The 13,516-nt window shown below is 36.5% G+C and overlaps 1 protein-coding gene across 5 annotated transcripts in view; it reads right to left on the reverse strand.

Annotated features, from left to right (window-relative positions):
- LOC141436490 (monocarboxylate transporter 9) overlaps positions 1-12,223 on the reverse strand; it is a 46,247-nt gene extending 34,024 nt beyond the window's left edge. For 3 of the 5 annotated variants that reach the window (XM_074099496.1, XM_074099495.1, XM_074099493.1), the window contains exon 1: positions 11,747-12,223. In XM_074099496.1, coding sequence (XP_073955597.1) covers positions 11,747-11,815 — 69 coding nt within the window. In that variant the 5' untranslated portion in view covers positions 11,816-12,223. Of the gene's footprint in view, positions 1-298; positions 383-11,746 lie in introns of those variants that run through there. The other 2 variants (XM_074099494.1, XM_074099498.1) reach the window with 2 other exon arrangements.
- Between the last annotated feature and the right edge of the window lie 1,293 nt (positions 12,224-13,516).

The raw sequence follows: 13,516 nt of genomic DNA on the forward strand, positions 1-13,516 counted from the left end.
TTTGGCTAAGCCAACTTCAGAACATCTAGTGTTTAAGAACATTTGATTAGTAGCGTTTATTATAGGAGTTGTCTTGTACCAAGTATGACTTGAGCGCTGTTTCGTCGCGTTAATTTTCCTTATGTTTACTAAGTGCTACATTTCACGTGTCTAGTATCAAATCACGTTTATCATCAACAATAATAATTATTACACCTAATTTTAGTCACAATTAATTGCTCTTTTCTGCTACATAAACTTTTGTCAACATGCTTGGCACATTAAATATATTGCAAGTTTTTAATCAATATCAACTCACCATTATTAAATGTAAGAAATTAAATCTAAACGTACTGCCACCGCACAAGCACTCGGATTGAAATGTCAATCACCAGTGATAAAGTTATTGTCAAGCGTATTCGACATTTTCTTATCATAATCGAAAATCAACACAGATCGTACTTGTCTTATCACTGAACTAATTATTCGAATGTATTGTCATTGAAAAATAAATAAATGGCTCGTTTACTGCGATCATTATAACATCTTTATCATCATTTCGTTAAAAGTTGTTACATTGAAAATACAAACTGAAAAATAGATGCACAGAAAAACCAGAAAAATAAGACCAGCACTGCGAATCGAACCCAGGCCCTCGGCATTCCGTGCCACGTGCTATAACCGCTACACCACTGCTGGACAAGCGGTATAGCACGACGTGTGCTGCACGTGGCACGGAATGCCGAGGACCGGGGTTCGATTCCCAGTGCTGGTCTTATTTTTTTAGTTTTTCTGTGCGTCTATATTTCAGTTTGTATTTTCAATTTAGGTTTTACGGGATGACCGTAAAAGTAAAAATTTGGAATTGAAATAAAAAAAATACAAAAAGTTTCCAAAAAACCAATCTTAAAAGTTGTTACACCAATCGTGGTGGTTTTTTTTAAATTCTCGTTTACCTAAAATTATAACAATGTACAATAAACAAGTACTTTTAACCATTCAATCGGTGGGTTACAGATCGAGCAAATATTTGTACACGTTTAGGAACTCTTTTTGAGGAAACCACGTAGCATTTACTTTATTTTACCACCCTTAATAAACAGTAATGTGTAAACAGTTAAGTACTAGAGTGATTATATACAAATTAAACATCATTATCATATCACAAAGGCCCTTGTTGAAAATCAATATAATTTTGTACCAGTTACACGTAGAATCTTGGCGGGCCTAGAACCTAGGTCGTCCGTCACGGTCACAACAGCAGGGCTACTACGAAGCTCGAAACCCGAAGTTCGTATCGTACCATCCCTCTCGCTCTCGTATTAAATAGTATAAGTGTCAGAGGGACCGCACGACACGAACTTCGAGTTTCGAGTTTCGTAGTAGCCCTGCAGAACTTGTGCTGTGGACCAATATAAGTACTTGTACACAATATTTAGACTGCGTTTCCATCAGAGATGTGCGAGCATGCGTTGCAAGGAATGTGTTTGTCAGCCTTATAGGGTTTTTCTATCAGATAATAACATGTCTGTGTCGTATCAGCTAAGCCTAGTACTTGTATAATGCATGGGGATTTAAGTATAATTTTAATACTTATGATAAAATAACGCCACATAGGTATCTATAGGTTTTATCGTATAGTATAGAGGTAAAATTGAAGAGTCTACCGAGCCTTACTTCATAACATAAGTGTACATCGGAGTCCCCTCAAATTAAGGCATTTAAAGTAATAAAGACCAATTTCTATTCAACAGTTGCTGTGTAAATTAATAACATAGCAAGAGGTGGTCGCTTCAACATGAACTTTTTTATAATGTTGAATTAAAAGTGTTTGCTTTACGCGACAGGATTTTACATACATTTAATTTTAATGATTTTACATTACTTTAGTACTATGTTTCTTTAGTTTACTGCTTATTCTTATCTGTTAGTAGGTAAAACAAGTTAGCAGTTTACATTTTGTATACATACACCCACGGCACAAGGAAGCGAAATATAATATTGATGCCTTTGTTCATCCTAGTCGTCAATACTGCATTAAATACGAGATTGTGTAGGTACTAGCCAGCCACGTGTCCTACCCGTGTTCAAAACGTGACCTATCTAAATACCTAGCAACCCAACAACAGGTATGGTAAAAATAAGATAAAAATAAAGAAAGTAAGTTGCATGTGGGACAAGTTTTATTGTGTGTCTGGGAAAAGCTTAAAGAATAATCATATCTAAACCAAAACATGTTGTAAAAACTGCCAAGTCTCGAATAAGTTTTTTTTCTTTCATTATAAAAAGTAGTGAAATCTCATTAACAGCCACGCCTAGGAGCAGTGTTTGTAAAAATAGTAAATACGACTAAGATTTGGCTTGTTGTGGGATTCTATATGACATAGTTTAAGCATATAAAATGAGCAGAATTTTAGCCTTCTACTATATCCCAGAGACAGAGGCGTGAAAAAACGTCAAAAATAATCGAGAAAAGATGGTTCAGTTGCCTTGCGCTCGACTTGACGCACTGCCGTGCTCCCAGATATTAAGATTACTTACCTGTAGCCACAATGTAGCACAGAATATCTAACTAATAGTACTACCGTACTGCCTGTAGTGATCAGCAAACATCCTTGTCTTGACTTAGTAGTTTTATGCTATTTTTCTTGTGTCAGTGAAGTTTTCTCTTTGAAAAATGCTCGGTAATTTCCTTGGACTGGACACGATGCGAATTAATGATAAGATTTTTAAAATGGAACGCCATGCGCCAATCAAATTTCATATTGGTCTAAAACACAGAGCGATGGCGTACGGCCAACACCAAAAAAGGTATGTGAAACGTCTCTTTTTGCATCGATATGATGAGCAAGGTAATTTCACTATTCAGAAATTAAAGTACTAAACTTAGCTGATAAAGAAAGTATAATACACTTAAAATGAATGATTGAGCTATTAATTATGATTGAGCTAGAATGTTAAAAGTTTTTTTTCTTTCAGTGCATTGAACTTTTTTGACACGATCCAATGCTGATTAATACGGTGATCTTTACTTCTCACTAAGGCACTTGTCTCACCGCCAGCGAGGAAACGATTGGCTATCGACTATTTTCCCGCTCAAGAAACGAATAAAAGATATAAGATCCTGTAAGAGTAAAAGAGGCACATATATTAATAGTTGATCGCTGGCTATTCACACTGTCGGCGAGAACTCGCTCTTACATCTTTTGTCGCAGCGACAAGAGCTATAAAACTCGCTGAGCTATAGATACTCGCTCAGCGATGTCAGCTTGGCGGCCGCCCCGCACGAGCGAGTCGAGTGGAGCGAGTAATAGCCCGTCGCACGCGAACACTCGCTTACAGCCGAGCGAAACTACACTCGCTTCTCGCTGCTCGCCCACTCGTTTCTAGTTACTCGCTCTACTCGCTTCTCGCTCATCGTCGGCGGTGGGACAAGTGCCTCAGAGTAGTTTACTCTCACACTTAGTCTAATCTTTACACTCAGAGTAGTATTACAACACAAAACCTGTGCGGGCGGGCAAACAGGTACGTAGGTACGATATCCTATTTATCTTTATCATCTGTTTAACTATGAAGCAGTGTTTCTTTTGTGATTATACGCGTACTGATTTATAACTCTGCGAAGTTAATAATGGAACTTCTTGAGAATGCGTGGTTTACTACTTCTGGTCTATACGGAGCACGGAAGTCATTTAACAACCTTCGTTTGCTTGGCCAGTCAATGGCATAGGGCGAACGGCCCATCGATTATCGTTCAATAATTCAGGACACCACAGTAACACCAGTAGTGGTTATTAAAGTATCAATAGCCAACAGATTCCTGTATCAGGCATTGAATGAAGTTTCGAAAAGAACCTTGAACATGTCTGTCCTCGATTAAGGTTCCTGAATAACCTTGTCATTGTAAGGCTGAACGGCCACTGCCAATGACATTTTTAATATTATGGTTCCCTGATGAGAAGTCATGATATTTTTCTTGATGGTGAATAAAGTACAACCTTTGACCTCGCTGTTTTGTAACGACATATACAAAAAGCTATGTCTGTGCGGCACATATGGTCATAATATATTTTGCGGTTTTGATAATAATATGTTAAGTCTGTGTAAAATGATTTATGCGGAAGTGGAAGAGGACGAACGGGACAGACGAAGTTGTTTTGCACGTGTGGTTGCGGAATAGGTAAGGTAAAAGACCTCTGTAAAGAAATTACTTGAAAGAGAAATAATTGATTCAACCAATGATGAATATGATGATGAATCGTTTGTTGCGTGGAGTGTTGTTTCAGAATTTTTGAAATTAAATCTTTAACATCCTGGATTATATTTAATACTTACTAGCTTTCCCCGCGACTCTGTCTGCAAATAGGTATTCATTTATTGCTATCCCACGGGAACTATGCAATTTTCGGGAAAAAAATTAAATACGTCACCAGGCGGGTTAGACGTGAAACTAGAGCTCTTTTCGCTTACCTATATATTAGTATGGATTTGGATTAGATAAATGCCAATACTGATGAGATCCCTTCATGACTGCTTAGGTAAGGTACAAAAAGAACTTATTGCACAAAAGCAGAATGAATGAAATGAATGAGTACCTAAATTTCAAAATCCTGCTGTCATTTTGTAGTTCAGTGTAATCATTCACTTAACATCTGGTGGCACTGCCTATAGCTAAGTAATACCTTACTAGGAAATGGAAAAGATGGTTCATATTTTCACACTTATGGGGGAGGCCTATGTCTAACAGTGGACGTCCTACGGCTGAGATGATGATGATGATTTTCACATGAAACACACGCTTGCATCTATTAATTTTCAAACCCTAATAGTGTCCAGTGGAGCGCCTACGCGCTTCCTCTGACCAATTGCGACACTGTACATTAACTGTCCATGGATCTGCGCGAAACAAATTAATGTGTCTAACTATAGAGCACGCATTCATTACGCATGACAATGCGACGTGGTGAGGTCAACTGGACATGAAGATAATTGAAATGAGAATGAGTAACTGTGAAAAGACTAATATGGGAAAAAATGAGTAACAGTGGATTGGACAGCAGAGTTAGATAATAATATAAACTAACATCCAATGTTCCACTACAAGGAATGTCTTATGGGACTCTCCATTAGGTACCTACGCCACGATGACTGTGAAGTAATAGTGTAGGTAACTGCCGTTTCGGCCAAATATTTTTCGCCAAATTTCACTTCCAAAAACTTATCGCAGTAGTTTCATTTCCCAAACGAATCTTTAGCATATTTACATTTCGCATTTTATTCATTTGGTCAAATTATCATTTGGCATAATTTTACTTTATCAAGTTTTATTACGACAAACATTTATTAAGTAACGTTTTCTTTTGGCTAATATTGTATCCAAAAAAATGTTTGTACAAAATGACATTTCACACAAACCAACCACATAAACCAACTGCTACCAGAAAAGTAGGAAAGATTAAGTTAGAATTGCGTCTTCCACAGAAACGAACTGCTATCAGAAAAGTAGACGAGGTTAGACTGCGTCCCCCACAGAAACGAACTGCTACCAGAAAAGCAGATTAGGTTAGGTTAAAACTGCGTCCTCCGCAAAAACGAACTGCTATCAGAAAAGTAGGTTAGGTTAGAATAGAACTGCGCAGTAAAATATTTTGGGATGTGATACTTTGGTAAAAGTGTTTTGCCCATACATTAGTAATCCGAAGTAATATCAGATATGAAAAAAAAAAAACAATGAACTGAGCCGCCTGTCCGTCCGAGCCGGCCGTTGAGGCCGAAAAGTTCTTGAATGGAGACCGCGGATCGGTAAGCGCAGCGTAGGATGGACGTCCACCACGAGATGGACGGATGACCGGGTTAAAGCCCTGGGTTCACGGTGGATGCAGGCCGCTTCCAACCGAAGCAACTGAAAAATTAGCTCGCTTCGCAATTTAGTCTGGAACTAACAATTAAGAGTGTATTTACAGCAGGTTACATATTTGAATATCGAAAATTAAAATACCTACGGTTAAAATGTCGATGTTCAAAATATCGATTGTCGATTGTATCACAACATCGAAAGTTGACCTATGGTCAAAATAAAGATTGAAATGTCGATTGATTAAAATATCGAATGAGTAAAAATATCGATATCCAATATATCTTAAGTTGTAAATGTCAACATATTTGAATGTCGAAAATTAAAATATCTTACATACAAATCTGCTTTATTTATTGCTCCTTTCTCTTAATATTATAATAGCATTTATTTTACATAAACTAGTCATTTTTAGCATTGTTTAGCATTTGTGCGTAGTTGTGGTTACAGTTCTAACCAAACCAAATATGTATGGTAATTCATGTTTAATAGGTTAGGTTAGGTTAGTATTGCATCAAGGCGCGAAGCGCCTCAACTGAGCGGAATAGGAGCTCCGTCGACCCTGTCACGTGATAGTTCATACATAGGATATTCGATACTCTGTACTTCGATATTTTGGTCCTCGATATTTATATCTTTCGATGTCACTTTTGTAGATAAATATAATTTCGATATATTGGACGTAGGTTACCTAACCATTCGACAATATAAACTTTCGTTATTTTAATTTTCGATATTTCGATACAGTCGATATTTTAATTTTCGATATTTTGAACATCGACATTTTACCCGTAGGTATTTTAACTTTCGATATTCAAATATTTAACCGTATTTGCAATAATTCTAATTGAAAATACACATCTTAAAATGCATGTGGACCTTGGTCTCAGGAAGAACTCTAACGATAATATCTGCATTTATTGCCCCAATGCATAAACAGCATTTAGGTGATCAATATTTAATGAGTCATTAGTTAAATGACAAAAATGCACATACCTTTGTCTGGCTACTGAATGCTTGTGAAACAAATGATTTCGGCAATGGTGTTAGGTTACAGTGTCACCCAGTCTATTAAATCGACATTGACATGGTATGCTTATGACCAATTTAACAATATGAGGCTCAAAAGGGTGTCTGAAATATTACAAGTGGAAAAGTTGGTAAACCGAAAATCAGACTTAGCGAATGTTTCGCAATCGTATTTTGTCGGAAAACTTTCTATTTATCCTGCTTTCTCAAGTAGCCTACTGAAGTTTACTGAAGCTTATTAAAAAAGCAAGATGAATACGAACTTATCCGACAAAATACGACAGAATAGTACATTGTGTCTTAAAGGCGGTAAATAAGGAATTACGAACGAGTCTATTAGAAGCCCGAAGTCGAAGACTGAGGGCTTTAATGAGTCGATGTTCGTAATTCTAGTACCGCCCGTGCGACATACAATGTTTTTCATCACATTTGCGAGTAAAATTGTATATTTGTAAAAGAAAAACAAATATTTTTTCAAAAATTGCCGCTACTTACCGCTGATTGCGCTCTTAGCAGCGCCAGCTCCCCGAAAGTCGCCATCCACCAATTGCCCGCAATTCTCACGATGTCGTCATAATTATGTATTTATATCTAATTTATTTAAAGTACTGAGTTTAAACCACTTTATCAACCACAATAATGCATGAACACTAAATAAAGTAGCATACAATAGCTGTAGCATCAACCCAACATGTGATTTGGCAGTAACAACAGATTAGTCACTCAACTCTCAACTCAAGTGTTAATTTTGACTCATTTTGCAGGAAAATACACACGTTTTTTTTGCTATCCCAATATCCAATAATCACCAGGCAAACAATTTAACATAATTTAGAATCCACATTTAAAGATGTTACATAGCAGATAAGGAAATTAAATTAGTATGAATAATATGGAATATGGCATCAGGAAAAACTGAACGTAATTAATCAAGTATATTGTAAAAATCCACTGACATGCAATATTTATGTTTGACCTGATAATATCTTTTAAGTAAATATATTATAAATTTGTTATTTCAATTTAGTATAACTCCTACGTAGATACTACATATTTATACACCATACATTGTTTTTCCTTGGTGATTAGGTATTTTAGCATGTAAATGTTAGCTCGTTTAGCCTGAGATACAGGAATTATCCTAGTTCAGGCACATGTGTTACATGGATTTAAAGTGAAATATTGCATTTTATGTTATTTCGTACCGAAATTAATTCAATAAATTTTATTATAATTATTATTTATTATTGTATCAAGAAAAGTATGGTGGTATGTCCGTGCCTTTACTTTGCTTGATTTTGGCAGGGGCACAGCTGTGCCCCAAATATCCAGAAAGTAGGTAGATATTTCAAAACATGCTGTCAATTCATTCTACCTACTAATATTATAAATGAGAAAGTTAGTCAGTCAATCACGCAACTGGGCCAATCAACTTTTTTACCAACACTAATCTGTCCGCGACATTTTTCAAACAATTGCAGATTTTTGTAAGTAAACATGTTTTTTCTGTAATTTAATAGTTGGTGTACATGAATGGCATCATCCTACGTAAGTTTAAGCTATTAAACCGTGAAATATCTTGTTGGAAGTTACGATTTTTTGGTAACGCCAGAGACAATTTTGGTAACGCAGGAGACGCCAAAAGTGTCGGTAAAATAGTTGATTGGCCCAACTACTACTAGTCGAAATAGTTTGGATGAAATTTGGAAAGGATAGTACATGTGTCAGCGAAAGGACATCCCTCTAGCCCTTCCTACTAATATTATAAGTCGAAAGTTTATGAGTGTGATTGAGTGAGTGAGTATGTTTGTTACTCCTTCACGCTGAAACGGCTGGACGGATTTGGATGAAATTTGGTATGTAGGTAGCTGGACATCTGGAATAAAATATAGGCTACTTTTTATTTCGATATTCCCACGGGATAGGAATAAAATCTCGAAACAACAACCGCTGGCTTAGAGTCATAAAATTTTACATGATTGTTTTTAATGTAACATCAATGAAAACACCGATTTAATTTTCGGGAATTCCCACGGGAACTTAAAAATCCTGATATTTCAATTCAGCTGCTGGATCTAATGATTTACATGTCCGAAGCTGCGGGCACACCCTAATATTATAAATGCGAAAGTTGTAAGTCTATTTATTTGTTTGTTTGTTACTTCATCAAATCTAAACCATTGAACCAATTTAGATGAAATTCAGTATACCTACAGATAGTTTGAGTCTCGGAGAAGGACATAGGATAGTTTTTATTCCAGAAAATTGATAAACAAATTCTACGCTGACGGAGTCGCGGGTAACGGCTAGCACAATAATATTATCCCAGAAAACTTCAGTTTCCAAATTTTTCACAAACAATGTCATAGGAAACAGCTAGCTTAATATATACTTAATGGGTGCCATATTATAAGATCACAGATATTTTAAGTTATGGATATTTCGAATAAAGGTAATTTCAAAAGTGTTGTCTACCCTGCACTTTGTCTGTTTATAATTATTGTACTGATTTGTGGTGCGCAATAAAGAATATTTTTCTATTCTATTGTCTGTCTGTCAGTCTGTCTGTCCGTCTGTCACAGGGCTCTATCTCTTGAGTCGTAATAGCTAGGCACTTGAAATTTTCACAGATTATGTATTACAGTGGCCGCTACAACAACAAATACTAAAAATAAAATAAAGTTACACATTTAAGGGGGTTGTCATACAAGAAACGTGTTTCATTCCGCGGTTTCTGGTTGCTACGCTGCCAAGATGACGGCCGTCAGTTGCTAGGGGCAACGCCCGTGACCCAATGTTGTTAAATGTTTAACTACTTATTAATTTGCGATTTTATTAGTGCTATTTTATAAAACCTTCGATAATTATAATAATTGTCTCTAAGACCGTGGTTTATTTTTTTGTGCAGCATTAAGACTAAATAACAATTTATGATCCACAAACCTCCAACACACACTACACACACTTCACAAAAGCGAACTTCAATTAAGCACTCACAGCCGCTGTATGTAATGTTTTTTATATTAAAAAATGTCCGTTATAATTCATACTAAGTAACACTATTTATTTACAAGGTCAAAATTTAAAATCGGGTTAAGATTAATTCACTAATTCATAATAAGTACGCGCCATTCGGCCACTTTCATTTTTTTTTTCTTTTTTTCTTAATAATTTCTTCTTTCTTTCCTTCTGCCGCGGCGTATGGCAAGAGTCTAAAGCGCTATTCAGCCTCCGACAGGGCGACAGCCAAAGAGGATGAGAATTTAAAATTGTTGTTTATTCAAAATACTTGCACCTAGTGCTTACATTTTGGTGATATGTTTTTATTAACTTGTAATATAATGTAACTAACTACTCGTAGTTGTTTGTTCGGGTGGAATTAATATTTCAACTTAAATTTGAAGTGGATATCTTCAGCCGATTGAGCTGAAATTTTGCATGCATGTATAAATCCGATGATAGTGCAATATTATTATGACGTAGTGCTGATCTGATGATAAAGTTAGATATTGGCCATAGGAACTGTAATAAAACGACACGACCGCATCGGTTTTAGTCTCATTTGATTTGTCTTGACGACTACCTACTTTGGTAACCAGGGGCAAAAAGTACCGTGAGCAAAAAAGCTTGTATTAGTTTTATTTACAAAAAATATTACTGAACCATTTGTTTTAAGACATTGTACCGAGGTGCGGAACCTTTCATGCGCGAGTCGCTCGTACTTGCACTTGACCAATTTTTATGAAATAATTGAGGAAAACTAACAAAAAACAACGTTGCCAGCTCAGCAGGTATAAACACTCTTAAGTAGTTTTTCTATTGTCTTTTTTCTTGGCATAACATTGTACTGTTCTGACAATGAAAATTGTACCTTATGGAAAAAGCCAGTTACGCGGTATTGAAGTAGCAACAACAGTATAGGATGGATCATATACCTACATGTTTATTATAATGCATCGTCACTGCACTGGATTCCAATAGTTTTAATCATTCTGTATTAATTAATAATCTCCATTACAAAGGTAGTTATAAGGTGAGATGCAAATTAAGTAAATAAATTATTAAATTGCAAACTGGGCTTTTCCGTTTCTTCCATTCCGTTTTTTCCTTTTGAGGTACAGAACCCTAAAAACAAAAGTAATTAGGGAAACCATTCCTGAGATTGCATGTATGTAGATCCCTTGGATACTACTTCAGTACAATTCAATCCGAGATCTCTTTTTTCTTTTCAAATTTCATCTTATTAATAGGGGTCTTTTCAGATACACTTTGGCCTAAAGGGACCTTTTCTATATTTAAGCCTGTTGGGACAGCATACATAACAAAATCCTAATTACATAGGCACTGTTCCTTCAGATTTAATATTATTTCATGAGTAAATGCACTAACATTCACTGTCATCAGTGTCAAAATGGCTTTGCCAATTTACAAATATGTCAGTTTTCAAAGATATGGTTCTCCATTGTTAAAACTGAAAGTATTAAAAACTTTCTTGAATTACACAAATCCTGATTGAATATTTTAATCCTGTTTAAAAATTAAATACTTTTAACTGATGAGTGCATTTTGTTAAGTATTATTCATTACAGGATAATTTGAAACATAATATACGGTTTGTGTAACATTGAACAAAAGGTAGCTTCATTCCAATATCACAGACAAGAATCAATTCCCATGTACAACTGGGTTATAAGCGCCAGCTGTTTTAAATCGTGGTCGGTTTTATTATGATTCGTGCCCAACCAAGGCTACAGGGCTACATAAGTACAGATCAAAACAAACATAGCTAACAAAGAAGTAACCTCAAAATCACCTATTTTTAGCCAAACCTTTATGTGATATTCTTTAAATAGCAAACAGTAATTATTGAAAACGAATGCTTACCCTAGAATACGTTCGCAGGCGGCTGATTCTTGGATTAGATGGTATATTCTGTAGGGACACCTTAGACATTTCGTATACTCAGTCTGCTTACGATCGCAACAAAAAATAGAATCTTACACACCACACTGTTGGCACTGAACGCTATTAACCGCACCAAAACCCGATCAAGTTCAAGTCGAAGATATTTGGAGCTCGAAACAATTTTAATTTTGACAACCCCAGGGATAATTGCACGACCCCATGATTGCTGTCAAAATTGAAATGAAATTTTAAATATGTTATTCACATTAGACTTATAGTAATGTTCAAATGTAAAACTGATCTAAAATACAAATGTTTATTATATTACGCGGACGATTATGACAGAACAGATGAAGATGAGGTTTTAGCAGCGTTTCGTTCACTTCGCTGCTAACGAACGACAGCGACAGCGCGCACGAACTATGATAGACTACTCCTTGCGCCGTTCGACACACGACTGTCAATGTCAAACACAGAAACGAACGAACGCTGAAACCGTAACGCTCGCGTGACGCTCGCGCCTGCCATGTTTAGCGCCAATTTTTTGTTTTAGGTAAATAAGACAATTTGCTTAGCTCATTCACGTTTTTATTCTACTGTGCTTTCCTACTTTTATTAACTATGCTAGGTAAATATATTGGGAGATTCGGAAGACGTAACCAGGGCTAACCCTACTCTTCATCCTCGGTAATCGATAATGCACCGTTTACAATCATATCTTTTAAATCATCATCATCATCCCAGCCTATATACGTCCCACTGCTGGGCACAGGCCTCCTCTCAGAACAAGAGGGCTTGGGCCATAGTTCCCACGCGGGCCCAGTGCGAGCCGTGGTGGCCTAGTGGTTTGACCTATCGCCTCTCAAACAGAGGGTTGTGGGTTCAAACCCCGGCTCGCACCTCTGAGTTTTTCGAAATTCATGTGCGGAATCACATTTGAAATTTACCACGAGCTTTGCGGTGAAGGAAAACATCGTGAGGAAACCTGCACAAACCTGCGAAGCAATTCAATGGTGCGTGTGAAGTTCCCATCTTTTAAATACCCATAAATAATTGCCCCTAAATATTTACACCTAATTTTTGAGTGACTATATCCACATACCTAGTAGATACGCTTTTTCTCCTCAGCATCTCAAAGAGGCAGGTTTTGCTATTAAAAAAGTGAGTAAAATACGATTTTGCCGCAACTAGGCTACTAGTTCTACACCCTAGCAGTAGAATTTAACAGGATCATGATGATGTTGAAAATAATATTGTAATGTGCAGGCTACTTTCCTACCTATAGCATCCTATAGATTATCTATGATAATTTTAGCTAGGTACATAATACCTAACCAACCCAACCACTGCGCAGCGCTCCGGAAAACTTCGGCAAAGATGTGCGAGATGTGTTGCGAGGAATTTGGTTGCCATGAATGAATAAAATCGCTTCTTTTAGTATCCAGGCACAGCACAGGTCTAGTGGAAACAGTTAAGCGTTGTAACATTGGATCATATAAAATATGCAGCTCATAGTTTCACTGGAAGTACCTACCTAGCTCTTGCGCGTTCATAAGCGACCTTGTTGTTTTGATAGCTCATAGTTTTTACCAATTTTGCTTTTTGGTGCATCGCATAACCAGCTTTTGTCGAATACCGTGGTCAATGTTTAACCTGGTTATTCGTTACATTAAGTGTTATCAAAATCACCTTGCGCGAAACATAAATTCGGATTGGAAACTATACTTGCCTACCTATTTTGTTTTGTAT

This window comes from Choristoneura fumiferana, chromosome 16 (assembly GCF_025370935.1).
Source record: "Choristoneura fumiferana chromosome 16, NRCan_CFum_1, whole genome shotgun sequence".
Lineage (NCBI taxonomy): Eukaryota > Metazoa > Arthropoda > Insecta > Lepidoptera > Tortricidae > Choristoneura > Choristoneura fumiferana.